The 27,333-nt window shown below is 41.9% G+C and overlaps 2 protein-coding genes across 4 annotated transcripts; one reads left to right on the top strand and one right to left on the bottom strand.

Annotated features, from left to right (window-relative positions):
- mrpl4 (mitochondrial ribosomal protein L4) lies at positions 1–6,650 on the top strand. Its single transcript, XM_056280123.1, has 9 exons — positions 1–201; positions 282–363; positions 2,717–2,888; positions 3,416–3,467; positions 3,769–3,886; positions 4,919–5,025; positions 5,347–5,456; positions 5,650–5,723; positions 6,415–6,650. Exons 1-9 carry the CDS (start codon positions 154–156, stop codon positions 6,558–6,560), a joined length of 909 nt encoding a protein of 302 aa, XP_056136098.1. The 5' UTR covers positions 1–153; the 3' UTR covers positions 6,561–6,650.
- hyls1 (HYLS1 centriolar and ciliogenesis associated) lies at positions 6,604–26,968 on the bottom strand. 3 transcript variants are annotated; one of them, XM_056280120.1, is made up of 12 exons: positions 26,887–26,968; positions 26,560–26,668; positions 24,132–24,254; positions 23,299–23,372; positions 21,400–21,641; positions 18,395–18,471; positions 14,586–14,749; positions 13,594–13,639; positions 13,440–13,500; positions 9,050–9,131; positions 8,174–8,200; positions 6,604–6,864 (listed from the first exon to the last, which is right to left on the bottom strand). In XM_056280120.1, exons 2-12 carry the CDS (start codon positions 26,657–26,659, stop codon positions 6,730–6,732), a joined length of 1,131 nt encoding a protein of 376 aa, XP_056136095.1. In that variant the 5' UTR covers positions 26,660–26,668; positions 26,887–26,968; the 3' UTR covers positions 6,604–6,729. The 3 variants fall into 3 exon arrangements, with proteins under 3 accessions (XP_056136095.1, XP_056136096.1, XP_056136097.1); XM_056280121.1 differs by having other exon boundaries at positions 18,416–18,471; XM_056280122.1 differs by lacking the exons at positions 24,132–24,254; positions 26,560–26,668; positions 26,887–26,968 and adding an exon at positions 23,549–23,722.
- Between the last annotated feature and the right edge of the window lie 365 nt (positions 26,969–27,333).

The following is a 27,333-nucleotide window of genomic DNA, read 5'->3' as shown; positions in this document are numbered from 1 at the left end:
GCCAACATACGCAGCAGGTCCACATGACCTTTCACGGACCGAGCTGTTAAAGACGGATTTATACGATTGAATTAACTTTTTATACGACATATAATGTTACTGTACAAATGTTCATAGACATTGCGCTTATCTGTGTCACGTTACTTCATTAAAATGTTCCGCGTATCTTTAATAACGTGTGGCCGAGATGTCGCCAGAAGAGTGAGTACTATTTTGGAGCAAATAGCACGCTAAATATGTGTAACTGTTTATTTGTTAATGAAATCAATTATTTTTCTCAGTTTGCCTCATCTTTCTATGGTGAGGGCGCGTTGCCATCCAATTTACTCCTCCCTTCTAATCTGGTGGATCCCGCAAGATCAAGTAAGTTTCATGTCTTCCCGAGATTTAATACATCCAATTTACGGACGTTATGTTGTTTTCTCCTCTAATCCCCGTTTTATGAACTATAATAATAGCAAACTTGATTTATTTAGCACCTTTCCTACATGAAATGCAGCTCAAAGAGCTTTATATGTGAAAGAAGCAAATATACGACGACACTAAGTTTGACGTTACAATCAACGATAGAGAATCAAAAATGAAAATAAATTTAAGAGCGCAGAGGATAATTAATGTAAAAATGACGGAAATAAGGAAATGTATGGCGATGATGACATTATTCTTGATGTCTAACATGCACTTGGCTCTGATAGAACAAATACTGTTACACTTAATTAGCTAATACAATGTCTGTATGCGTTCTATCAGAGCTAGCAAACACGATATACTAGCTGTCTAATCAATGCTTATGATACATGGAGACTTGTTCCACGTTGAGCTCAGTTCTGTCACACAGTATGCAAAGTCCTGTTCTCCCCAGATCATTTGTATGCATCGTGATTCAAACTCCTTAATGAATATTTACATCAATCAAGAGCACGTGGGGGGGGGGCAAAAACCCTGCAACTTATTGCAACCGTTGGGTAAAGCTGTTTTGACACCAAGTTCAGTTGTATTCGGTATATGATCTATTTATCGTCTTTCACTGGTATTGTATTGGGGAGAAATGCAGATATAGTCATATCGTGATATAAAATATTTTTTCTTAATGTCAAATCTGTTACCTGAAATTTCTGACAAATGAAGTGTGAAATATTCAAAGGGAGTATTATTTGATTTTAAAATCTAGTTTACTTTAAATACCTAACAGTTCAAAGTTGGATCCTTTAGCGTATAGTATTTTTGTATGTACAAGTAGATGTTGTGACATAGATGGATAGATAGATAGGTGTCATGTAAAATTTCCTATGATATCATGGTAATATTTTCCATATCTCCCAGTACTACTTATACTCGTCCATCGTAGACTTATTTTTTATTTTTACTTATTTTTTATATTTGTTAAAATGTTTTGATGTATTTATATGCTATTTATATAAGGAATGCAATGATGCAAACATCATAGTCCACGGAGACTCCTGCCTGATCTCGTCCATCAACCTGTCCATCACCTTTCTTGTTTGCAATGGTGATGGACAGGTTGGCGGACGGGATCAGGCAGGAATCTCCATGGATTATGATGTTTACAGATGACATTGTGATCTGTAGCGAGAGTAGGGTGCAGGTTGAGGAGAGCCTGGAGAGGTGGAGGTATGCACTGGAGAGAAGAGGAATGAAAGTCAGTAGGAGCAAGGCGGAATACCTATACGTGAATGAGAGGGAGGACAGTGGAATGGTGAGGATGCAAGGAGTGGAGGTGACGAAGGCATATGAGTTTAAATACTTGGGGTCAACTGTCCAAAGTAACGGAGAGTGCAGTAGAGAGGTGAAGAAGAGAGTGCAGGCAGGGTGGAGTGGGCGGAGAAGAGTGTCAGGAGTGATTTGCGACAGAAGGGTACCAGCAAGAGTTACAGGGAAGGTTTACAAGATGTTTGTGAGACCAGCTCTGTTATATGGTTTGGAGACAGTGGCGCTGACAAAAAGATAGGAGGCGGAGCTGGAGGTGGCAGAGCTGAAGATCCTAAGATTTGCATTGGAAGTGATGAAGAAGGACAAGATAAGGAATGATTATATTAGAGGGACCGCTCAGGTTGGACGGTTTGGAGACAAAGCAAGAGAGACAAGATTGAGATGGTGTGAAGGAGAGATGCTGGGTATATTAGGAGAAGGATGCTGAATATGGAGCTGACAGAGAAGAGGAAAAGAGGAAGGCCAAAGATGAGGTTTATGGATGTGGTCAGAGAAGACATGCAGGCGGCTGGTGTGACAGAGGAAGATGCAGAGGACAGGAAGAAATGGAAATGGATGATCCGCTGTGGCGACCCTTAACGGGAGCAGCCGAAAGTAGTAGTAGAAGATATAAGGAATGCAATATTTCAGTGTGCAATAGCTATATCGATACCCCATGTGCAGCTTTGTCAATTTACGTGGTTTTTACTGCTTTTATCACCATGTAGCAATGTTCACTGTCAGCACTACTCAACTAAATTTTCCACTATTGTTTTCCACACTATAATAGCTATAATTGCTATGTACCTGTTTCTTTTGTGTTTTGATCTGCAGTTTTTTAGTCTTATTTTTGCTGCCTGGGTTTATTGATTATCTTTTCTCCATTAACTTGTGTACTCCTGATCATTTGAGCAACTCTGACAGAAACGATCTCCGCCAGGATTAATAATGTTTTCTGAGTCTGAATCTATTAAGCTCTGAGTCCATCTTGTTTTTTACCTTCTAGCGAGACGTCCACCTCCACCAGATTCTTCCCTTCCTATCCTGAGAAAATGTGATGAGGCACCCTCTTCTCATGTAAGCCCGATACGGACATGGGTGGAGACCATGGACATACAGAAAAGTGAACCCTTAGGTTTGGCTGAGCTACACCCTAATGTATATGCGGCGCCAGCTAGGTAAGGCTAAATGCATGTTATTAGTATCCCTGTCACTATGAGAGCCAGTCAGCCCTCCAAAGTTGCATATATTTCTTTATTTTGGATTTGTGTGGTTTTTTTTAAATGTTTTACTGTTACTATACTACACCTTGTTATGCTAGTGATGATACATCCTGTTGTATGTAGTATGTATTTGTCCATTTACGTATGTGCGCCAGCACCTCTTAAGAAAACACAATAGTGAAAAACAACCATATATTACATAATGAAGCCTATTTCCATTGTCTATTAATGTTTATTGTTAATGGAATTATTCTCTTGTGGCCTTAAGTAGACTCCATTTGCTGTGACTGCAGAAAGCACAGCACTTCTCTCTACTTCACTGTGCTGACAAGAGATTTCTAAGAAAAAGTCAAAAGTAGAACGCACTTCTGCGTATCTTTAAAAAAAATTATAAATTCTCTGTCTAGCTAGTTGACTGTTAATGATGCCGAGTATGTTTAAGGCAATATAACAAATATTTTTTTCTTTTCTTCCACTCTCAGGCTTGACATTCTCCATCAAGTTGAAATATGGCAGAGGTCTTACAAGAGGATTGTAAGTGGGTTCACGGATATTCTCAGAGAATCTCTCTTGCTTTTACAATGCTTTTCCTATATGCTGTTGCGTTTTTAAGTGTCCCATGGGTGGGTACAATCTGTTTCGTTTATTGAGTGATGCCCACATACCTGGATAAATAAAGGGATAAATGTTTGTGGTTAACAGTTTGGATCTCACACCAGATCTTATCGTACACCATGAACAAGTTGAAGGTTCCGCCTACCAAATGAAATGACAGCGTCTCTCTTCCACTAAATACCAACACCAGCTTGAACTAAAGGACTTTTTCATCCTTCAGAGCTATGCCAACACAAAGACCAGGGCAGAGGTGAGGGGTGGAGGCCGGAAACCATGGGCACAGAAGGGAAGTGGAAGAGCTCGCCATGGAAGCATCAGATCGCCGATCTGGAGAGGAGGTGAGTGTTTGTTGGCGACATACTCTGTCAAAGCAAATTCGCTTTGATACAGTGAGTCTTTCTACGTCCTGTTTTTTTTTTATTCTGACAATATTGAGGATTTTTAAATATGCCTTTCTTAAAAGGAGAAACCTCTTGTGTACCACAGGCAGAAGAGTCAAATATCCTTATTTAAAGAAATACAAATACAATTCAGCATACCTATGAAGGTCTGGGATGACCTGTTAAGCCTGGAAATGAATTTGATCATTTCCCGGCCTCTCCAGGTCTTGAAAGTGTGAGGAAAAATAATCGGCGAAAACTGTGGTGCTGTCTGACATGAGTACCCACTTTAGAGTTTGAAATTTGTGTTTGTTAATTTTCAGCCTCATTATATAAAATAGGACACATGACAGTTTCATGTTTCATTGCCTTGCACATCCATCCATCCATTACCCGAACCGCTTACCCTGCTCTCAGGGTTGCGAGGATGCTGTAGCCTATCCCAGCAGTCATTGGGTGGCAGGCGGGGGAGACACCCTGGACAGGCCATCAGACCATCACACAGGGCCGACATACACACACACATTCATACCTAGGGATAACATCACAAAATATATTCCACGTGAAAAAAAGTGATAAAACTACACAAAGTGAAGTATGGAATTAAGAAATGAAAAGCAATGTTCAGATTTGAATACTGTATAATGGAGAAGTCGTCTCCATTTTCTTTTGCACTTCTAAACTTCTTATATTACCTTTTATATTCAATATGAATATACAATAAATTACTGCCACCCTAGTAGTCTCAGTATTATATAGATTTAGATTGCTGCAGATTAATATGGCCAATTCAACCATATGCATTACTGGACAATGTGTAATCCCTGCTAAGCAATAAGTATCAATAGGCAGACGGAGCCCAACAGATCGTGCTGTTCACTCTTTCTTGATCTGACAGTTAGTTTAGCACCATTGTGTGACAGAAAAACAGCCCAACTCCAGAATTTGACGTCAAATTGAAGTGAAAATCTCTGTATCTTTTGATTTCAGGTGGGGTGTCTCATGGACCCAGAGGACCTACTAGTTACTATTATATGTTGCCCATGAAAGTGCGTGTGCTAGGACTCAAAGTAGCGCTCAGCTCTAAGCTGGCTCAGGTAAATAAAACCTTTTCATTCATGAAAACAAGCCTTTTAAATTAGTTAAATTCAACATGACATTGCATTACAAATGAGTGAAAATCTATGTTTCATCTATTTGAATAAATGTCAATTTGAGACTCAAGAACATACATTGCCGATGAACGTGTAGAATTTGCCTCACTCAAAGAATGGGATTTTCCTCATAGAATAGATAATTAAATAATTAAATAAATGCACCTTTCCTAAATGTAGAAATTATGATTTCACCTTTATTCCACATTTAAATGTGCTGCCCCCCTTGACGTCTTTGTGAACAAAGGGTCCTCTGTTTTTCAGGATTACCTCCACATTGTGGACTCCCTGCACATTCCTACGCCCGACTCCCAGTACCTGCTGGACGTCATCAGACAAAGACACTGGGGAGAGTCTGTCTTAATTGTAGATGTGTGAGTATCAACAACACTGGTGCTGTGCAGGGTAACAAAGTATGGAAAATGATTTAAAAAATTTTTTTTAAATGGCTTTTGTGCCCAAAAACGGAATGGGGTAAAGTAGGTTAGGAATTTGACTTTTAAAAAAGCAACCCTGTAACATCTGTGCTCTGCTTGGCTCAATACCTGCTTTTCCCTTTATGTTCAGAGGTGAAGAGCTGCCGGAAAATATTCTCAAGGCTACAGAGAGCCTGAAGAGGGTGAACATCATCCCAGCCATTGGTATGTTTGCACTTGTGCATCTGAGCTGTGATCACAGCGAACATATTGTATCTGCTACCTTGAAGCAGCATGTGCTTATTTGTTATGGAGGTTAGCGTCCAGGTACAAACTTCCTATAGCCTCCCTAACAGCAGTAGCCTCCCCCTCGACTCTTGCTGGTATCAATTACTCTACTCATAACCAGCCCTTTTACTTTTGTTCACTTTACTTGGGCATTTGTTGTGATCATTGAAGTATTGAGAGGAGAAGGAGGAGTAGTGGTGTTTTGGATAAACAGCGATGAGGTAATATCTGTAATTGTGGCTTTGTATCCCATCCAAATGCCATAAATCGTTTCATCAGATTTTGCAGGTGAATTCGACCTGGAGACAAGCATTTGGCATCATTATATAGTAATGTCATCTCCCCACCGCTGATCTCATGTGATCATGTCGGTTCATAGAGGCATCAGAATTAAATTGAAACTGGTACCCAGTGAAGTCGTGGTTGCAGCTTAAAATGATCACTAACATCCCAAGAGCATCCGTTACGATTATTAGAACAGGTTCTTGCCTCAATCCACATTTTTCAAGTGCAGTTAACCATTTGTTTTTAATTGACAGATGAGTCTGTGTTTTAAAACCACGTGTTTATTTAAGCTGAATAAAATCGCTCAACAGCAGGCACTCTGACCCGATCTTCTCATTCACAGGCTTGAACGTCCACAGCATGCTGAAACACGAGGCTGTCATTCTCACACTCGAAGCGGTCAAGTTTCTGGAGAAAAAGCTGCTTTGGCACGATTACCGCTACAAACCTCTGTACCCGTACAGTTTACCATACTCAGACTTTCCATGAGTGAAATGACACCAAGGAGTATAAACAACCAGTGCTCTAAATGGTATCATTGTGTCTTTATTATGTTTGACAAAAGCGGATGATTAAATAATGCCAATGATAGAAAACAATGCACAGTGGTGGTAAAAAAAAAAAAAAAAAAAATCAAGACGTCTGCAGGGCCTGAGGTTTAAAAGTGATATTTCAGTCTGGATGGGAGGAGACCTTTGGCTAAATCGTTTCTGATCTCCCAGCGGAGGGCGGAGCGCTTCTTCTCCGTTGGCACAATATAGGAGTTGGGCACATAAACCCTCCTGGGCTTTGGCTGCAACAGGGAGGGGGGACAAAAGAAAAAGCTTTGAGTCATTTAAAATGGACTGCTGTTGAAAATTAAGAGTTGGGTGGCATGTTATCACTTCTTACTATTGAATATGTTGGTCACAATACACATTTACTTGTTTTCCATAAAAAAATAGTAATTTTAAGTCTACTTAATAATTAGTTATAAACATATGTAAAGTTTACATCTAGGGACAATTTGTCCCATCAATAGACAAACTGACATTTAATTTCTTATCCTAAATACTTAAATTCAAAGTCAAATAGATTATTTATAAATAAAATAACAAAGGTATTTCAGAGCCTTGGCTGAACAAACACGGGTGCCCAAATGAAGCGCCAGCAATTCAGAGCACTTATCGGTTAGTATCTCTTTTTTACAAAATTCGAATTTTGAACATCCATAACCGAAGTTTTTTTTTTTTTTTTTTATCCCCCCTCTCCAATTGTATCTGGCCAATTATCCTACTCTTTCGGCACTGTCCCGGATGCTGCAACACCCCCTCTGTCAGTCCGGGAGGACTGCAAACTACCACATGCCTCCTCTGATACATGTGGCGTTGCCAGCCGCTTCTTTTCACCTGACAGTGAGGAGTTTCGCCAAGGGGACGTAGGACCGACCAGAGGAGGCACTAGTGCAGCGACCAGGAAACACCCACATCCGGGGTGGGAAGCCAATTGTGTCTGTAGAGACGCCAGACCAAGCCGGAGGCGACACGGGGATTCGATCTGGCAATCCCCGTGTTGGTAGGCGATGGAATAGACCACTACGGTACCCAGACGCCCCTAGGTGTACAATGTTAATACATTTTATTGCAATGAGGTGATAGATGAAAACTGTTTTCACCTCAGATTAGAGGCCAGGTTCACATGTAAACACGGTGTGACCATATTCTTCACTCCCCTGTAATTTACCTACAGAATGTGTTGCAGCAAATCTTTGTGCTACAATCCATGGTGAGCATCCACACATAAACCCAAATTAGATGTCATATGAATGACTGTACAAGCTGACACGTTACCACAACAGACCTCAAGCTACACCATCAATAATCAACCTGACTGTAATGTCACATGATTGAATGTGTGACTGCAGGCACCTTCCTTCACCAACGTTTCACTGAGTTGGGTCAACAGCACATAAAAGAAGGACTCTGAAATGCATTCTGGAATCATCTTGCACTGAAATCTTTTTCTACAGATTTGATATAACCATGCCTGAGCTAACTAAGGCCTGTGAGAAATGTCCCCCCTTTGTGTGTTTTGTATGTGTTGGATAAGGGTTGTTTACTTACTGCTGGAGGCTGATATGCAAGTTGTTGCTGCAAAAGATGTATTGAAATTATTAACAAAAGCATAACAGCTCACTTGATTCAAGAAGCATTATGACACACTATCATAGAAGCCAATGCTATTTAACAATTGCAAACGTGTTATTCTGTTTAGGTTATAAAGTTGCTGACTGAGTAAGAGCAATAATAGAATAGGTGTCAGGTCCTTGAGAACCAAGACCAGCTTTTATTGTAAAGTAGCATAGTTAAATAACACATGCACTCACACACTCATCGTATGCATCAGGTAATGCTGGAATTGTCACTTTTAATTTACTCACATGCATTTTGACAGATAAACCCCCCCACATAAATACAGTTTGATGAATAAAATCAAATTTGGCAGGGATTTATTACCAGTCTCACAGAGTACCAGGGGCCTCACGTATCGTTACTATGGGCAAATTTTTTTAGCCCTGCATTTTGTGTCAGAGACCAGTGTAGACCCTGGGTAACCCCTGAATTTAGACACTGATTGGGGAACACTGATGTCTTTGCAGACCTGGGTGATTGCTCATTGCAAGAGGTAGACAATAGATGTTAGGAGAGGAGGAGGAATTAGAAAGAACCATCATGCTTTGCTCTGACTGCCAGACAATCTTAAGGACTAAAAAATCCCATGGGTGTGTACACACATTTGCCCATAGTAACGACTGATACATGGGGCTCCAGATGTCTAAAACTGAGTGTCTGCAAACAGTGAAGCCATTGTTTAAGAAATTGAGTTAAACTTTATACCGTTTGCTGGGCAGAGGAAACTGGCTGTGTACCTATCAATAAGTCTCAAACTGAAAAACCCATTGCTTATGTTTTAAACCAACTGAATAATTTTTTTCGTACCCTGATTTCCCGGCGCAGGGTTCTCTTGTCGTTTTCTCCTGGAACCTTGAACATGTTCCAATCCTGTTTATACTGGAAATACCTTTAGAGAGAAAGAAGCAGTGAGAATCACTCTGAGATCTTAAATTTAAAATGAACTCCTCTGCTGTTATGTTAGTTCAGACTGAAGTGCCATCAAAATGGTAAGTGGCTGTACCAAACTTGATTTCAAGCAGCTTTAATTATGTCTGTTGACGGTTTCTTTATAAACTTCATGGTGTTGTCTTTCACAAAATTTAATCCATTTCCCTTTCTTTTAGCTGTGTACTTTACTCATTGAGCATTAGCTGTCACGTGTTGTATCAAAGCCGTTCTCCATTACTCTAAATGGGTCATTGGAGGAGGTGTTAGAGGAAGGATTTCAGAGAAAGTAGGGACAATTGCAAGGCATGGACTGGTGTCTACCATTATTTTGCAAAGAGTCAGTTGCTGAAGAAACTGATCTGTGTCAGATATTGCATGTGGTCTCCCTCTCAGTGAGCGTTAATTCAGAAGGGGTGAGGCTGTCCAAATAGTGGACAGTCATTGCTGCGGTGGAGATCTATGGGAGCTATGTAGTTGAGATTCAAGACAGCCGAGTTGTTAACTGCAATGGTGACAGAGACAAAAGTCATAAATCCTACAGTGTAGAGTAATTTCCTGAACAACAGGTGACACATGCTTGCATGATCCGCTTACATTTCAGAGGTGTGTAAGAAACAATGATTAAATGATAACCATAGATGAGAATGAGACGCTTGTTAATGGACATAGCGTAACTTTACAGTTTAAGAGCTCAATTAGACTGTATTCACTAGTAAACTTGAAGCCCTTGCTCTTGCTCTTTTGGAGAGTGAATAAAGAAAGGCAGGAGTCAAAAAAATAAAAATCAATCTGGGTCCATTCTGTTGTTGACAACATATGGTTGTCAACACTGGTTCCCATTGGCACCAGTGCCAGCCTCTGTTTCCATCCAATTGGAAAGCAGAGAATAGAATTGGAGTGATGTAGGGTGCTTTTCTGCTTGAAGTGCAACAAAATCAGACCATTTTCAACAGGCGCTTCCTCAAAAACAGGAAAGCACCCTGAGCGGATAATTGTGAGGCACCTGGACTGTAAAAGCAGCGTGCCAAACGCTTCAAACATGAAAAAGAATCAGAAAACAGGCACCCCCAGGATGTAGAATTGTGTCCAATCTGCAGACCTGCCAACCTTGGGAAAATATTTTGAGTACCACAATAGTGTAACGCTTAGTTCACGTGCTTTTGCACCACTTCGGTTTGCACACGGTCGTTTCCCCACTCTCTGCCATATCAAGTTATTCAACAGATAAATCGGCTATAAAGAAAACAATCAATGGTATTTGATATTTACATTTTGGAATAGATGGCCGTTTGTGGGCATGTGTAAACAATCTGACCACAGTTAAGAGCTGGCTGAACTCTTGGGTTTTGACTTGCAGGGAGCATTTTTACATACGATCACCTCAAGTTTCGGCACTTTGTCCATGTTTTAACACACACATCCAACATAATAACTGTATGTGAATAACAGAAAATCACAAAGGTGCATGTTATGTCTTCTTTAAGCACGTGTATTTGACTGAACCAGTGAAAGCTGTTCAACAGAACATACAGAGCTGAGACATTTTTTGAACATGTAAAAGTGTTATATAAATGAATAACCAAGTAAGTTAACTTTTTTATGTAGTTAGTTCAGAGCAGGCTGAAACCCTGGGTTTTGACTTGCAGGAAGCATTTTTACTTGACTGCTTTGACCACATTGCCTCATAGCTTGCTGACTCGGCCTTTCTGAGCAGAGCATCACTGAAGCCTTCCATGTGACAGACAGTCCCCTTTGCAGCCATGATCACCTTTCTTGTCACCAAGGCGTTTATCATGTCAGTGCTCAGGCTGGCTCTGTATTGGGTCTTGTTTTTGGTAACGAGACTGAAAACCCACTCACAATCAGCATTGCTATGGAAGACAACCAATATCCCAAAGCATGACTGCTGAAAGGTTGGAGAAGAGCTCCTTGCCTCCCCTCTTCAACAGGCCAATGTCTCACCAGGCCTCATTAGTGAGCTTGCTGAGGATGCTGTCCTCAAAGCTGGTGATTTGATACATCCAGAACTCATCTTCCATTTGAGCCACAGTGACCTCTTCAGGCAGAATACGAGGAAAGCAGCTGATAAAGAACTGGAGAGAACAGAATTTCACAGACTGCCTCTTAGCTATGTCTGTCACAACAATGTGCATAAGCAGCTTATCCTCAAATGGAAATTTGGAAACCATGTAGTCAGCTGCAGATGAAAAGAAGTTCCTCACATCTCTGAAGAATGGTTTCAGCCCTAGGTTACCCTGGCTTTGGATAACGGTTTGGGTGTCCTGGCCAATTGAGTGTTCCTCATCAGGTAGCCGATTTTCCCTTGTGCTTGTTGGCTTGATACCTCTACCAATTTCATTCATCATAGTGATCACATGCTCAGGCTTAGAGAAAGAAAGCAATACCTTTTTACAGTTGCAACTCCAAAGTTGGAAGCAGGATATGTATGCATGGCTTTTCTTCTTGAAGTATTTGGTTGCTGATGTCAAAAATAAGTATGTCTCTCTTCAGAAAGAATGAATACACCTTTGACATGGGGTGGGGGAGGAACTGAAGTACCTTCTCGGGTTTTGTCAGATCCTTTTTCTCTTCTTTCTTGGGTCTTTTGGGTTTTTTCCTTTTTCTTTTGCAGTGCTCTCTCCTATTTCATTTTGCTTGAAGAGGAATCTGGTTAAGTCAAACTGCAGCAAGGTGTGCAGGAGCTTTAACTTCTGGCGTACTGGCAAGTGGTATGGCTTTATGTTTCTGGGTAGGACCAGATAGAGGTGTGGGCAGCTTTGATGGACTAGAGGAAGGGAACTAGGGCTGCACTGTAGCTGGCATGTTGGTGGAGGGTGTGGCTTTAGACTTCTGAGTAGGACCAGATGGAGGCTTTGGCAACTGGGAGGAACCTGAGGGTTCTGTCTTCTTTTTTTATTCCTGCATCCACCTCATTTTCAAAGAAAACACTAAGAGGATCCCACTATTGCAGTTGACAGTTCACACACTGCCCCAAAAACAGCCTTCTTGTGGAGGCCAGTTTGAGGATCTTCCTCACCTCTGCATCACACATAATCTGTATGTCAGGTAGACTTGACGTTCTGTTGCTGCTTTTGCCCAGATAGTAATAAATGGTGATAAGGAAGTCCTCAATGTTCACACTAAGCTGCCTGATGTCCTCTCTGCAGCTAAGTGTATCAGCTGGCAGGGACAACCAACTAGGTAGATGTGTGGATTTTGTGCTTTCAAAAAAGCTGCTACGCCTTTCCACAAACCTTGCATAACTGCAGCATTGTCAGCAAAGCTGACAAAATTTGACCATGGTATGCCTCTCTTCTTCAGTTCGCCATCAAGCAATTCAAATATTGCTCTTCCAGTAGACTCTCTTGATTCATAAATCTTGAGAACATCACAACTACCCTCCCAAGACTGGCATCAAAAATCCTAACCACAATGGGGTACATTTTTATGTCCTCCATATCTGTGCTCCCATCTATAGCAAGGCTGAAGGGAGAGTGCGTCATTGCTTCTGTAATGCACTCATCATCATTCCTGGCCAGTGTTTTTACTATGGAGGCCATCTTGGTTCTGGCACAGCCATATTGTTTGGCTATCATGAAAGTAACAGATTATGTTACATTCATACTTTATATGTCAGGTGACTTGTACTATGATTAGGCTTTCAACCATCATTACCACCTCCATTGCTTTATGGACGGGCCCCACCTTTTTACAAATTGCTCTGACTAAGAAGGAGGCCTTTTTAACTAAAAATGAACAGTGCCAATGTGTTTTGTTTTTCGGGATTTTTCCCCCTTTTTCTTCCCAGTTGTATTCGGCCAATTACCCCACTCTTCCGAGCTGTCCTGGTCGCTGCTCCACCCCCCTGCCGATCTGGGGAGGGCTGCAGACTACCACGTCTCCTCTGAAACACGTGGAGTTGCCGGCTGCTTCTTTTCACCTGACAGTGAGGAGTTACACCAGGGAGACGTAGTGCATGGGAGGATCAGGCTATTTCCCCCAACTCCCCCTCCCCCCTGAACAGGCTCCCTGGCCGACTAGAGGAGGTGCTAGTGCAGCGACCAGGACACATACACACATCTGGCTTCCCACCCGCAGATGTGATCAATTGTGTCTGTAGGGACGCCTGACCAAGCCGGACGTAACACTGGGATTCGAACTGGCAATCCCTGTGTTGGTAGTCAATGGACTAGACTGCTACGCTACCCGGACACCCCGTGCCTATGTGGTTTTACTAAACTGGATCTTCTCAGAGCTTGTTACTTACAATTTCACTGGGTCATTCTTCTTCAGGTTTCTCATGTGTCGGTGCAGTTGTGGGCGGATGACTGAAAAAAAAAATCGTTCATTTGATGAACAAAACATCAAGTGGTTTGTGAAACTGAGAAAACTATTAAAGCATGTTAAGACTAGTTACTTACATGACTTTGGTCTAGGCCGGAGCTCGTTCCAATGTTGCATTTCAGTCTGTGAGAAACAAGAGGATGATGATTTGTAAAAATAACTGCAAACTGCAAATCACCATCTGCCCACAATGACATATTCATGATCTTTACAGTGTATTCAGGGAGCTGTCAAGTTTAGAGGTTATGTCAAAATAATTTCAAATTTCAAAATAATTTCTATCCAGAAAGTATTTTTCTTCTTTCAGGCATGTTAGAGTGTTTTCCTTAAGGGTAAAACATACACATACTTGCAGAATTTCAGAACTCGCATGTCATGGAAGTAATAACTAAGAGGCTTTGATGATAAGTCGTATCTATTGAGCCGTGGTACAAGCAACAGAGAAATAATAGCAATGTGACAGAAGTGCCTATGAACACAGTAAAGGAAAACCTGTAACTTTTATGATATTCAATTAATGGGCAAATGACCGAGAAATGTTCTTTACTGGTGGTGAAATGCACCTTTTTTTTCCGTTATATCCAGCCAATTACTCCACTCTTCCGAGCCATCCCGGTCACTGCTCCACCCCCTCTGCTGATCTGGGGAGGGCTGCAGACTACCACATGCCTCCTCTGATACATGTGGAGTCACCAGCCGCTTCTTTTCACCTGACAGTGAGGAGTTTCGCCAGGGGGACTTAACGCGTGAGAGGACCATGCTGTTTCCCCGACCAACCAGAGGAGGCACTAGTGCAACGAACAGGACACATACCCACATCCAGCTTCCCACCCACAGACACGGCCAATTGTGTCTGAAGGGATGTCTGACCAAGCTGGAGGTAACACGGGGATTCGAACCGGCGATCCCCATGTTAGTAGGCAATGGAATAGACCGCTATGCTACTTGGACGCCTTGAAATGCATCTTTTGACAAATCAAAGTGCTAAACTTAAACTGCAGTGCCTCTTGTGGGAAGAAGAAAAAAAAGCTGAAACCGCAGCTGTGTTTTTAAAGACTACAATACTCACAATGCCCCTGATGTAAGATTCAAAGGCGTTTAGAGAAAGTCCATCAGTATCTGTGCTAAGCTCCTCCTGGCTGGTTAGGTCCTCATTCTCTGTCTCAACATCTGGCTGAACCAACCTGGACACATGTAGCCTTGCAAGTCTGTCCTCCAGTCCACTTTCTGCATCTGCCAAAGACAGAACAAAGTCCCCGTTAGCATAACCACAGGGGGGTCATTAGATGATTTTCAGCTGTTTTAAAGATATAACCTCCACATTCACTTCACATCTGTTTGTCAAATGCCAAAATATGGATCTTTACCCATCCTAGGAGTTCAACATAAAGGAAGGAAATTATTCTAAAAACTATGAATATCCAACAAAGTAAACAAGAATATCAAAATGTCTATTTTACAAGTAATGAATTCATAGTTTCAGACAATTGTCTGATGAAATTTTACTCATCTAACATTACAAACTTGGTATTTCCAGAGTGTTTAGTGCCTTGCTGAAGGGCAATACATGCAAGCAGTTGAGGAAAGACAGAGTTGTGCATTTACCTTTTCCAACAAAAATGTTGCAACCAGCAAGGATATTCAAAACTGATATTTTGATCACAATCCTCTTTTACAGTAATAAGGCTACCAGCACTCTTGTCTCTACTCATGTATACTGGACAAGATCTAACATCCTCCTAGGTGTTTATTCATTTTTCCAATGCTTGCCATTGTCAGGGCTGTGGTGGCCTCAGGGCCAGAAAAGTCCACCAAGAAAAATACTTGGTGAGCACAAACACCCCAAACAGGCATGACTGCAGAATCCTGGGTTTGACATAGGTTCAGAACCTTTACTGCATGGTCTTTTTGGGGTCCCCCCGCTTTTCTCCCCAATTGTATCTGGCCAATTACCCCACTCCTCCGAGCCATCCCGGTCGCTGCTCAACTGCAGCTCACGGATCTTGCCTAACTTACAAGAATAATAAAAATCACCCTTTCGATTTTACACATTTAATAAAAAAATTTAGGAACAAACACTTTGACGGTGAGCCACAGTTTGTTCCGGTATTGTGAGTCCTGATTCAAAGACAAATCAACAAACAGAAGTCCTCCGGGGAGCACGAATTACAAACCCACATTCAAATCTTGTTTTAACATCCACACAGGTGTCCGATATGAGGAATCATCACATCAGGTCTTCTGTGTTGGTTATAGTTAGTTAATAATCATTGTTCACGACCAAAACAGATGGCAGAACAATTGTGTTAGGCTGATATTGTCCACCAACACACTCACAAACACACATCCATACATGCCACTTGGCCTTTACCCCAACCAGGTTGCATTCACACACACACACACACACACACACACACACAGTCTCTTTTATCCTCTATATGAGTAAATCTTTTTTTGTTTACCTTTTAACTACTGTGACATAAAGCTCATTGCTTTTCTTTTTTTGGCTTTTTCCCCATTTGTCTCCCCAATTGTACCTGGCCAATTACCCCACTCTTTCAAGCCATCCCAGTCGCAGCTCCACCCCCTCTGCCGATCCGGGGAGGGCTGCAGACTACCACATGCCTCCTCCGATAGATGTGGAGTCACCAGCCGCTTCTTTTCACCTGACAGTGAGGAGTTTCGCCAAGGGGACGTAGCGCATGGGAGGATCATGCTATTCCCCCCAGTTCGCCCTCCCCCCTGAACAGGCACCCCAACCAACCAGAGGAGGCGCTGGTGCAGCGACCAGGACACACCCAAATCCGGCTTCCCACCTGCAGACATGGCCAATTGTGTTTGTAGGGGCGCCCAACCAAGCCGGAGGTAACACGGGGATTCGAACCAGCGATCCCCGTGTTGGTAGGCAATGGAATAGACTGCCACACCACCCGGATGTCCCCTTTACTGCATCTTTTAGCCCCCTCTTTTTCCACCTTCTATTTCCCCGCTATCCTCACTGACCTATAGCAAAGGCAAAAATTGTCTAAAAATATAAAACAAAAAGCAATTCATCCAGGGGGGGTGGACAGAGTATGCATGCTCGTTTCAAGCAATATCCTGCTTTACATCCACACTCAAACATACTCACAGGGAACTGTCCAGTAAAACAAATCTTTTACTGTTGCCAAATGAGAAGCTCATCTAGGATTGTTAAGGGTGAACTGCCTTGTTCAAGGACATCTGGATGGCAATTGTAGGGAGAAGGAAGAATGCTACCTTTTCTCAGCCTGTCCAGGGATTTAAACCAGTGGCCTTCTGGTCACAAGAACATTTCTCTAACCTTAAACAGGTGTCACCTGGTGCTAGCCTGGATAACCCAGCACCAGCATTGGTTGTGGTGTCTCTCTAAATTTCGCTACACTAATATAGCGACGGTAAAACATTCACAGCAAACTGTTTATTTACCCTGCCTGTTTCTCTGGTTCCCCTGCCAGTCTTCAGAGATTTTGTCATTCCGTTTCAAATTGTCGAAATGTACTTTAGAGTCAATGAACTTGATATCCTTGTTGCTCAAAGAGTCCTCCCGCTCCAGTTCATCTTCCTCTCCTTTGTTTGTGTATTTTTCCTCTTCAGTGTGGTGTACCACTGCTGCCAGCCTTTCAAGATCTTCACCCTGAGCAAGCTCTCCCCCATCCACCAAATGCTTCCCATCTGTTGGGCAATTTTCTTCTACCTTACTAACATGGAGATCATCTTCCTCTTGATTTGTGTATGTGATATCTTTGCTGCCCAATGCGGCATATAAACGGTGATCTCTACAATGGGCCGCATCAGACCTGCACTCTCTGCCCTCCAACTCAGTCAATGGATAAATCTCTTGATACTTCGGGATGTCTGAGGTTTCAGCATCATCTTCAGCATAGTTAGAGAGAAAATTTTCATCCACCTCGCCGTCCTTCAACTCCGTAAAGTCCTCCTGGCTTTCTTGGTCAAAGTCTGCTATGGTGCAGTCGTCTCCACAGTCACGTCCTTCCTGCTCCTCTTGACCGACGGAGTCTGGTCTGTAGGTACCATAGCCGGATGTTAACAGACTGGGTGCTGGACTACCAGTCAAAGAGCTGGAGCTTTCCTCTCCACTCTCTGTGGAACTCTTCGCACTTTCTGTGGAGGTCTTGCCACTGTTTGGACTTGGTTTGTTCCAGTTACTCTCACCCTCCGATGAAGGCTCTTGGAGGGCTTCCTCTGTGATCACAGCCGGTTTGGGGGCTTCTTCATAACATAATTGCACAACGTCCTCTTCCTCCTCCTCTTCTCTGTCTCCTTCAGACCAAAAAGAGGAGCTGAGAGAACTGTTACTATCCTCGACTCCTTCGCCCCACTGACTGCTGTTCTTTTTGTACATGTTGATGTGCAAGAGAAAAGAGTGTGGAAGGAAGGTAAAGAGTAAGAAAGAGAGAGTGTGTGCACTCCGGCTGTGGCGTATACGTGATCTGTCGCAGATGGCTTAGGAGAAGCACTAATAGGATTAATCAGTGTCCCAGAGTCCTCACAGTGGTCAATTCTCAGTGCTCTACTTCTCAGGAAACAGCGCTACTGGTTGTTGACCTGGGAAAGTGCAACTTTGTCTTTGTCTCAGAGTCAAACAGAAAACACTTAATTCAAAAAACTATATGCATCCAATTTGCAAAAGAATTTTGACTAAAGTTCGGTAAAAACTTTCAAAAACATAAGCAATTAAATCTGTTAAAATTCTTTACCCAAAGATTGTCACATTGATAATATAAGCAGTAATTTCATCAGCATAAATATTTTTTCAAAATTGTGGAGTTTTTGGGGAATAAATACATTACGCCATTTTACAACTTTTAAATATTCAAATGAGCTTTGAATAATTACCCATTGAGAAGTCCACCATACCTGAATCTTCACTGTGCCGTGATTCATCACAAACAAATAGCTGTCCTTCATGTTTCCTTTAGAAAGACAAAAAATACATGAATATATTATAGTACAATCAGAATTCCAGACATCATAAATTGGCATTGCTGCTTAAAATTCAACAATAACCATCTTTGTGGTCAGTAGAAGGCTCAAACCAATGACAGAAAATTAAAGAGTTGAGGATCATTCCTTTTTTTAACACCTTTTGGTGACTAATAATGACCATAATGAACGCACTGGAAACATTTTCACAGCAGTCTGTTTATGAGAAATTAACATTGGCCTTTGTTAGAAATTGGTCAATATAGTAGTACAAGTCAATCAGGTATTAAGTTATTGCTCTTAAAAATGCAAATACAAATTGTTTCAAACTCCGCAGTATCAAGTGAGGTTTGGTCAGCGACTACTAGTTTGCACAGTCAAGTCAAGGAACTCAACTCAAAAATTCTCAGAATTAAAACAATGTTCTAAAAGCAAGAAGACAATGAATCTAAGAATATTTTGTCAAGTTGGTGATTAAGAATCCAAGAATGTATCAGCATCAGCGAACATCAGGGGGCAATGGAAAAGGGGAATAAGGGAATAGTATCTTGTTTTAGAGTATTTAAAAAAAATCATAGAAAATTTGGGAATAGTACATCTTTCTCAACAGAAAATATGTGGATAGCATGTCTTTTCTATGAAGTATGCAGACACCGAGTTTTGCTTTGTTAATAACACAGCACTAACTTATCTATTATGTCTACAACTAGAGGAGTGCACTCAACAGAGTGCAGATCTCCACCAGGCGTACGTAACTCCCCTTCTCCGTACATGCACACACGGACAGAAAAAAAGTTTTTCTTGCCATTATAAATAAGACTTAAGCAGCGTCCAAATCGATTGAACGGGAAATAGAAAAAAAAGTTGTTAACATAAAGCACTCAAGCTAAAAAAAAAAAAAATCTACCTAATAATCAAGCTAAAAAAACTACCTCATAAAAAGTCCTTAATAAAAGATGTCAAATGTTTAACCGTCACAGTTTTCATGATATAAAATGAATGAAGGCGAATGGCTGCTCTGCTGATTGACTTTCATCCATTCTAAAGCAATAAAACAACAGTAAGAAAGCATGGCTCAGCCATGGGAAATGTGGCTACTGAGATGATTTCCAGCTGTGACTAATTAATCCTACTCTTGAAATTATATTTTCATAGCCGAGTTTTAACCGTAGAGACTATGGCACCTCCGTGTGGTGGTGAGGTGAATAAGGCACTGGACAACGAAGATTTTGCTTCCTGAACACTTCTGGGTGTATTGTATGGATTTTGGGCTGCTGATAACGAAAATCACCTTAAAAATTTCCTATCACATACGGTTTTGTAGATATAACCTATTTTTGTGATTTCCTGTCATATTTTAAGTCCACTAGAATATTGCCCACATAGCAAGCTGTTTTGGTCAGTCCAAGCATGCCTGGGCATGCCCTCAGTGTAGGATCTGCTAGTGGGGCCAGAGAAAATAGCATGGAAGGCATTTAAGGATGTTGAGAATTTTCTTGGCAACTACAGAGCACCAAACTACATTAAGCTGCTTGACAACATGCTTAAAGCATACAAAACCATGAGGTGCAACATGTCATTGAAAACTCATTTTCTGCATTCACACATGGACTTATTCCCTGCTGATCTTGGTGCAGTCAGTGACAAACATGGTGAAAGGTTTCACCAGGACATTACGACCATGGAAAAGAGGCATCAGGGCAACTGGAATCCATCAATGCTGGCCGACTATTGTTGGCCACTGACACAAGAGGCACCAGATACTGAGTACAAACGAAAATGAGCTGCAAAACATTTTTAGCTCAGTTGAACTGACACAATGTGTCAGCATAATTACACGATCAAACATGTCAAATTCAATAAAGGTTATTGTAATGTCTCTCCAAATTCCTACGTGATACAGCAAATCTGAAATTATTTTTGTGTTCAGCTTGACATTGTCTAGCATAATCTCTATTTTTTGTTCAGGAAGCAAAACATTTGAAAAAATTTGTTGTTCAGTGTTATTTTTGGTTCACCAGTGTTGCTCCAGTTCTCCTGTGCTGAGATCAGCAATGAATGATTTGCTGGCTTGCGAAATACAATCAACTTCTCGTTTATTTTCAAGACTCATACCCAAATACATAATGTTTTGGTATTGACACTATCACTGCCCGATCTGACTCAACCGTAGATCCGAGTTGCACATGTGCACGGTTGACTCAGTGGGCAGCTACAGAAAGCAGTGTTGGTCGAGTGAGCTAGAGAGTAAATGGAAAGAGGGAGCGGCGATAGCAAGAGCAAGCTTTTTTTCGAAGGTTTTTAGTCACCGCAACCACGAGAGGTTCTTCATTATAGAGGCATAACTGTGCAGAAAACATTTTAGGTTGATTGTCTGTCCGCGGCTAATCTCGCAAACTACTGGATCTGAAGCACACATACATAATCTCTTCCAGGCTACCACCCGGAGGAGATAATTATGAGTAAAAGTTATGGAAGAATATGGCATGGATTGCAAGAAGTTCTCAGGGCAACGGCTTCATACCACACCCAGATGCACTGACGATGTTCATGTTCTAACAAAAGGTTACTGCCAATTTCTCAAAATCTAAAAACTCCTCACCTGAGAGGGGTATGCGAATAAAAGAAATCTCAAGGACGGACTTCAAAAAAGTCTTAACATAAAATGCAGAAACGAAATAAAGAAACAAAAAGAACAAAAATAAATCTTAAACTTTCACCTAGGATGAGCCGAGTTTGTGTACTGAACACTTTTCACTAACAGGTTGGCCACCGAAGTCTTCAAAGAAAACGTCACACAAAATCATAAAGGGGTGTTAGTTCTTGCCTTTAGAACTCTGTACAGATTCATTCACAAACCCCTTTATTTACTTTCAACTTGGATATTATAAAATATGTTGACAGCCACCAAACATTACCTCAGGACTTTTCTCTTAATAAAGTGTCTCTCATGGGCTTCTCCAACAGGGGTGGATGACTGGCTGACACTGAAAGGTGGGCTCCTGGTGTCAGCTGGCTCCGGCTCTGGCTCAAGTTCCACCTCTAACCTGGTTGGAGCTACTGAGTTGTAGGAACACTTTGTGGACACAGAGTGCTGTGCATAAGAGTCAACGTAATCCTGCCTTGGCCCATAGTCTTTGTTTTGGCAGGAGTTGAACACCTGCGCAGGGAAAAATGAGGCATTTTTTTTAATCATGTGGCCCAAGTTGAAGCAGCCAGAACAAGCTTCCAAATAATTGATAACAACACTAATCCACACAGAGATACGCAGTCACTGACTTTCCCACTCAAATCTATCGGCAATTGTGTCTCCTATCCAGCAACCATGAATGTCTTTAGACTTTGATAGGAAACTTAAGGAAACCCACACAAATACAGGGAGGACATGTGAATTTCACACAGAAGGGGGTCAATTCCAGACCCCTTTGCTGAGAGGCAATAATGCTAACCTCTAAGCCACCTCAAAGGTACAGCCTCCTAGGCAGACCTTCGCACGAAGGCGACCAATATGAACTTGCACTTTCCAAAAGGAAAAGGTTTGCTATGTGACCATTTTGGTCTAAACCTAATCCTGTCTTTATTTTCATAATATAATAATGCTGGGTAACCCATTTACACTCACACATGCGTGACTCACATCTATGGTTGACTCAGATCGGGCAGTGACAACAATATGCAACATTTCCTGTTTTGACTGCAACCGAGAAGAAGTGTTCCTTTATAACTTGCATTTTTTGGATTATCAAAATTCTTTTAATAACTTTTGATCATGTCGCTGTCCGAGCCGGGTTGGGAGAGACTAAATGTCCTAGCTGGGCCTTTGTATGCCTTGTGGTCTGAAGAAGACGAGCAACCCCCGATGCCGAATAAGACATAATGTAATTTCTATAATTTCTTCCAAGTTCATGGCAAGAAAGCTGCTGAATGTATTTTAAGGGGAAAGTTAAGGGAAACATAAATAATGATATTTTAGCGGCCAATTCTCCATTCTCAGCAGGTAATAAAATACATCTCTGCCGAATAATGCATCCACACTGCAACTTTATTTCTGGATACCGATGAATCAAATTGTTTTATCAGTACATATTTTGGACCATTTTGGCTTGACAGTGAGAATTTCATACATCTAATAATGACCTAAGATGAAATAATAGGGGATGTATTACTTGGCAGCAACAATCAGTTCTGCCAAATAATGCATGCACCCCTGAACACTTAGCAATGACACTTCAAATCAAAGCTGATAGGAAATCAAATGGTTTTATCAGCACATAATTTATTTATCGACTTTGAAGGAGTGAATTTGAAACCCCACATTCATTGTTCCACACTTAAAAACCTCACTTTAGTATAACTATCTGAAATCCTATGCTTAAAAACACATCAACAAAGAACACTAGAGTTCAACCTAAGAAATATTGAGATATTAATCAGTGTAAATTTCAGACCAATCATATCAAGCCCGTGCCTGGGCTACCTGCCCTCATCTAAGTTACACACACTTGTAACTTTGTCATTTCTTGCTCCGTTTGAACAAATGACACATCAACGTGTTCATCTGCTTTTCGGCTGTCGCTCCACATCATCCATTTGGCTCAATCTCACTCCTGCTCTCATATGAAGGGCAAAAAAAAAGGCACCGCTCACTTTTCACAATTTCTGGTAGAATTCTCTAGTCGGGTATCGGGTGCGGTTGTATCAGAGTAGTTTTACGAGTACAAGTATATCAGGACTAGTATCGGTATTGGTGCTTCCCTAGTGAAGGCATCCTTTCACTCTTATTGTCACAGAATTTCACAAAGATTTTTTTTGGGTACCTGTCTTTCTTGATGTAGATTACCAGCATGCAGGAAGAAGCCATTGCCAGGGTCTGTAATATGATAACGGCTGACTGTAGAGAGGAAAATAACATTTGTCAGTATATTTCCTACAACAACAAATAAAAAAAAATATTTAAAAGTATGGTGTTAAAAGATTTAGCTTGTTTTTTTTTTTTTTAGACTATTCACATGACACTGTCTTTTTTTTTTCCTCCCCTTTTCTCCCCAATTGTACTTGGCCAATTACCCATTCTTCCAAGCTGTCCCGGTCACTACTCCAACCCATCTGCAGATCCAGGGCGGCAGACTACCACGTCTCCTCCCATACATATGGAATCGTCAACCGCTTCTTTCCACCTGACAGTGAGGAGTTTCGCCAGAAGGATGTAGCGCATGGGAGGATCACGCTATTCCCCCCCAGTTCCCCCTCCCCCCGAACTGGCATCCCAAACGACCAGAGGAGGTGCCAGTGCAGCGACCAGGACACATACCCACATCTGGCCTCCCACCCGCAGACATGGCCAATTGTGTCTGTAGGGACGCCCGACCAAGCCGGAGGTAACATGGGGATTCAATCTGGCGATCCCCGTGTTGGTAGGCAACGGAATAGACCGCTACGCCACCCGGACGCCCCACATTACATTGTCTTGTGCAATTTTTGCTGTGCTAACTATGCTGGTAGTGAAAGTCTTACTTTTATCAGAGTTGACTGTCAACACACTTTTCTTACCCTTTCATTTTAAACAAATTTGCAAATTTTAAAGTACTAGACACCTGCAGCTACTGTAATTACAAGATCTAATATAAAGAGTTTCAACAAAGACGCTTACCTTTCTCTTTAGTGTATGCAGGAGGACCAGTCTTAGACATGGTTGTCTGAGAATTGGAGGAGTTCTCCTTAACAAATGAAGCCTGGCTCTTTAAACTTCCTTGTTGAATCAGTTCGTCAAGATCTAACATATTGAGAGCAGCAGTGTTGTTACTAAAGGTGCTTTTCCAGCGCAAACATTTCTTTATCCACAGGGATTTCATAAAATGCTGAAAACAGAAGCATACTGTGTTGTATTTAAGGAAAGGCAGCACCTTTTCAATTCAGGCAGACAGACAGAAAGCAAGACAGATATAGATGAATAACAGCCCGGTTGTGTGATTAGACAAACAGAGATAGATGGGTGAATGAATAACAGTCCAGCTGAAAGCTAGAGAACCAGACAGATACACACTGATGAGCCAAAACATAATTGCATGCCTAGTGTACTGTTGGTCCTACATGTGCCACTAAAACAGCGCCGACCGTCGAGGCATAGACTCCACAAGACCCCTGAAGTTGTCCTGTGATATCCGGCACAAACACATTAGCAGCAGATCCTTTAAGTCCTGTAAGTTGCGAGGTGGGTTCACCATGGATCGGACTTGTTGGTCCCACAGATGCTCAATCGGATTAAGATCTGGAGAATTTGGAGGCCAGGCAACACCACCATCATGTTCATCAAACCATTACTGAACAATGTGTGCAGTGTGGCACAGCACATTATCCTGCTGAAAGAGGCCACTGCCATCAGGGAATGCCATTGCCATGAAGTCACAGAAAGTTGAATCAGTTCATCTGGACACATTTATTGAGAGAAACGTTTCATCACTCATCGAAGTTACCCCTTCAGTCTCAACTTGAACTGACTGCAGCTATCCCCATTCTTTTAAACAATACAGTGGCATAACGACTGAAAACCATCGGTTTCACATGCAAATTGCCGTGACCATTAACTAGAGTTACAATGGCCATGCGTACTATTCACAGAGGACTGGGGAACAGTTGCAATCACAGCATTGTAAGATGGCAACAGATGTACTCTAAGGGTGGGGACACCTGCAGTCAGTTGAGACTGAAGAGGTCACTTAGATGAGTGATGAAACGTTTCTGTCAATATCAAAGAAGGTTGAATCAGTTCATCTGGATACGTTTAGTGACAGATACGTTTCATCATTCATCTAAGTGACATCTTCAGTCAAAACTGACTGCAGGTATCCCACCCTTATAAACAATAGAGTTGCATAACGACTGAAACCAGCGACCACTTTCATATGCAAATATGGGCGTGACCATTAACTACAGTTTCAATGGCTATGTGTACTATTCGCAGAGGATTTGGGAATGTTTACAATCAAGGCATTGTAAGATGGCGACAGATGTACTCGTAGCATCCCCCGCCCCCTTCACGGATGGTCCTTCCCTATGGCCTCTTTTGACTCCACCGTTCCTCCCTATCAGGTATGTGCACACCCTCATCCTTCAAAGCGTGGCCACTGGCCTGTAGATGGGTGTAGACTGCCGAGTGCTGGTCTGACGCGTTTCTCTCAATAAACAGTATCCAGATGAAATGATTCGACTTTCTGTGATTTCCTTACCTGGATTATTGAGCATGCATAAAGACATTGGCAAGAAGGGGTGTACCTGGTCTGCAATTATATTTAGGTAGGTGGCACGTGTCAAATTGACGTCAACACGAATGGCCGGACCCAACACTGCCCAGAGCATCACACTGCCTCGTCTTCCCACATCCAAGATCCAGCTCCCTGCTCACGTGCCCATCGTAGGCGCTTTCAACAGTTAACAGGGTTCTTTCAGGGCACTCTGGTCTGCGGCTACGCAGCAGGGTGCGATGCAGTGTGTTGTGATACATTCCTCCCGTAACCATCATTAAAAATTTCAGTGACTTGTGCTACAGTAGACCTTCTGTCGGTTCGGGCCAGACAGGGTAGCCTTTGTTGCCCTCGTGCATCCATGAGCCTTGGGCACCCAACATCCTATGGCCCGGTTTGGTGTTTGCTCCTCCTCAGAACAATATCTGTAGGTACTCACCACTGCTGACCGGAAGCATCTCACAAAGCCTTGCCGTTTAGGAGATGCTCTGAACCAGTCGTCTGGCCACAACAATGTGGCTCTTGTCAAAAGTCACTCAGGTACTTACTTCTGTCCATTCCTCCTGCATCCAACACGTTGACTACGAGAACTGGTTGTTCGCTTACTATCTAATCTACTCAGACCTTAACATGTGCCCTTGTATGGAGATTATCAACGTTATTCGGTTCACCTATGAGTGGACATAATGTTTTGGCTCATCGGTGTAGCTAGATGAACAACAGTCCAGTTCTGTGTAAGATGGACAGACACATAGATAGATAGATACCATTCCAGATGTTTGCAAGAAAGACAGATGAATGGATAGATAAATAGACTGATTGATTTCAGGAGCCAACCTCTTTTGAATGCACGCAGCCTGTGTTTGGGTATGTTACGGTAGCCCAGCACCGCCAGCTGTTGTTCTATTTCTTCTTCTGAGAAGTCCAGGTTCTCCATTATTATATCCTGAAATGAGGTGGAAATGGAAGTTCGGGAGGAAAAGGTACACGATAACCAGAAAAGACTAAACAACCACGACAAACTTCAATTACGATCAGCCTAGCGTTAGCTTAGCTTGAGCTTTTACAAAAACGATATTGGTCTGACAGAAAAGCCTGAGGCTTTATTTTCCTACCGCTTTGCATTACAAATGCTAATAATGCTATTCCCTGCTAATAGCCTACACTGTATATCTTTAGCGCTGGGCTGGCGTTAATTAAATGGCCGATCCATCGTGTACGAGCTTCGCGTCGCAGAGGCAAGCGGCCGTTGAAATGTTTTGAAAGTGACGCCCTAAGCTTTTCTTCTTCTACTGTCTACTGTAGTCTTTTGCGAGCGGTTAACAGCCAGTTTATTAGTACGTTACTGCCACCCATTGTTCCGGAGTATGGATCGAAATACCGATATCTCAATCACAAACTTGTTAAAAACAAAACAAACAAAAAAAAACCCCCAAATTCACAATTATTTTGCAGTGATATGGAAATTTTTATCATTACAATAATTATATGTACACTACCGTTCAAAAGTTTGGGATCACCCAAACAATTTCGTGTTTTCCATGAAAAGTCACACTTATTCACCACCATATGTTGTGAAATGAATAGAAAATAGAGTCAAGACATTGACAA

The sequence above is a fragment of the Lampris incognitus genome, chromosome 5, assembly GCF_029633865.1.
Source record: "Lampris incognitus isolate fLamInc1 chromosome 5, fLamInc1.hap2, whole genome shotgun sequence".
NCBI lineage: Eukaryota > Metazoa > Chordata > Actinopteri > Lampriformes > Lampridae > Lampris > Lampris incognitus.
This window is presented reverse-complemented; position numbering and strand designations above follow the sequence as displayed.

Excerpts from the sequence above, each read along its gene's own strand:
- mrpl4 (XM_056280123.1), top strand. The coding sequence starts at position 154 with ATGTTCCGCGTATCTTTAATAACGTGTGGCCGAGATGTCGCCAGAAGA. Across the intron at positions 3,887-4,918 it reads ATCGCCGATCTGGAGAGGAG|GTGGGGTGTCTCATGGACCC; the intron begins GTGAGTGTTTGT and ends TTTTGATTTCAG. Across the intron at positions 5,457-5,649 it reads TCTGTCTTAATTGTAGATGT|AGGTGAAGAGCTGCCGGAAA; the intron begins GTGAGTATCAAC and ends CTTTATGTTCAG.
- hyls1 (XM_056280120.1), bottom strand. The coding sequence starts at position 26,659 with ATGGAGAACCTGGACTTCTCAGAAGAAGAAATAGAACAACAGCTGGCG. Across the intron at positions 24,255-26,559 it reads GCTGCGTGCATTCAAAAGAG|ATCTTGACGAACTGATTCAA; the intron begins GTTGGCTCCTGA and ends TCAATATGTTAG. Across the intron at positions 21,642-23,298 it reads ATCTACATCAAGAAAGACAG|GTGTTCAACTCCTGCCAAAA; the intron begins GTACCCAAAAAA and ends TTCCCTGCGCAG.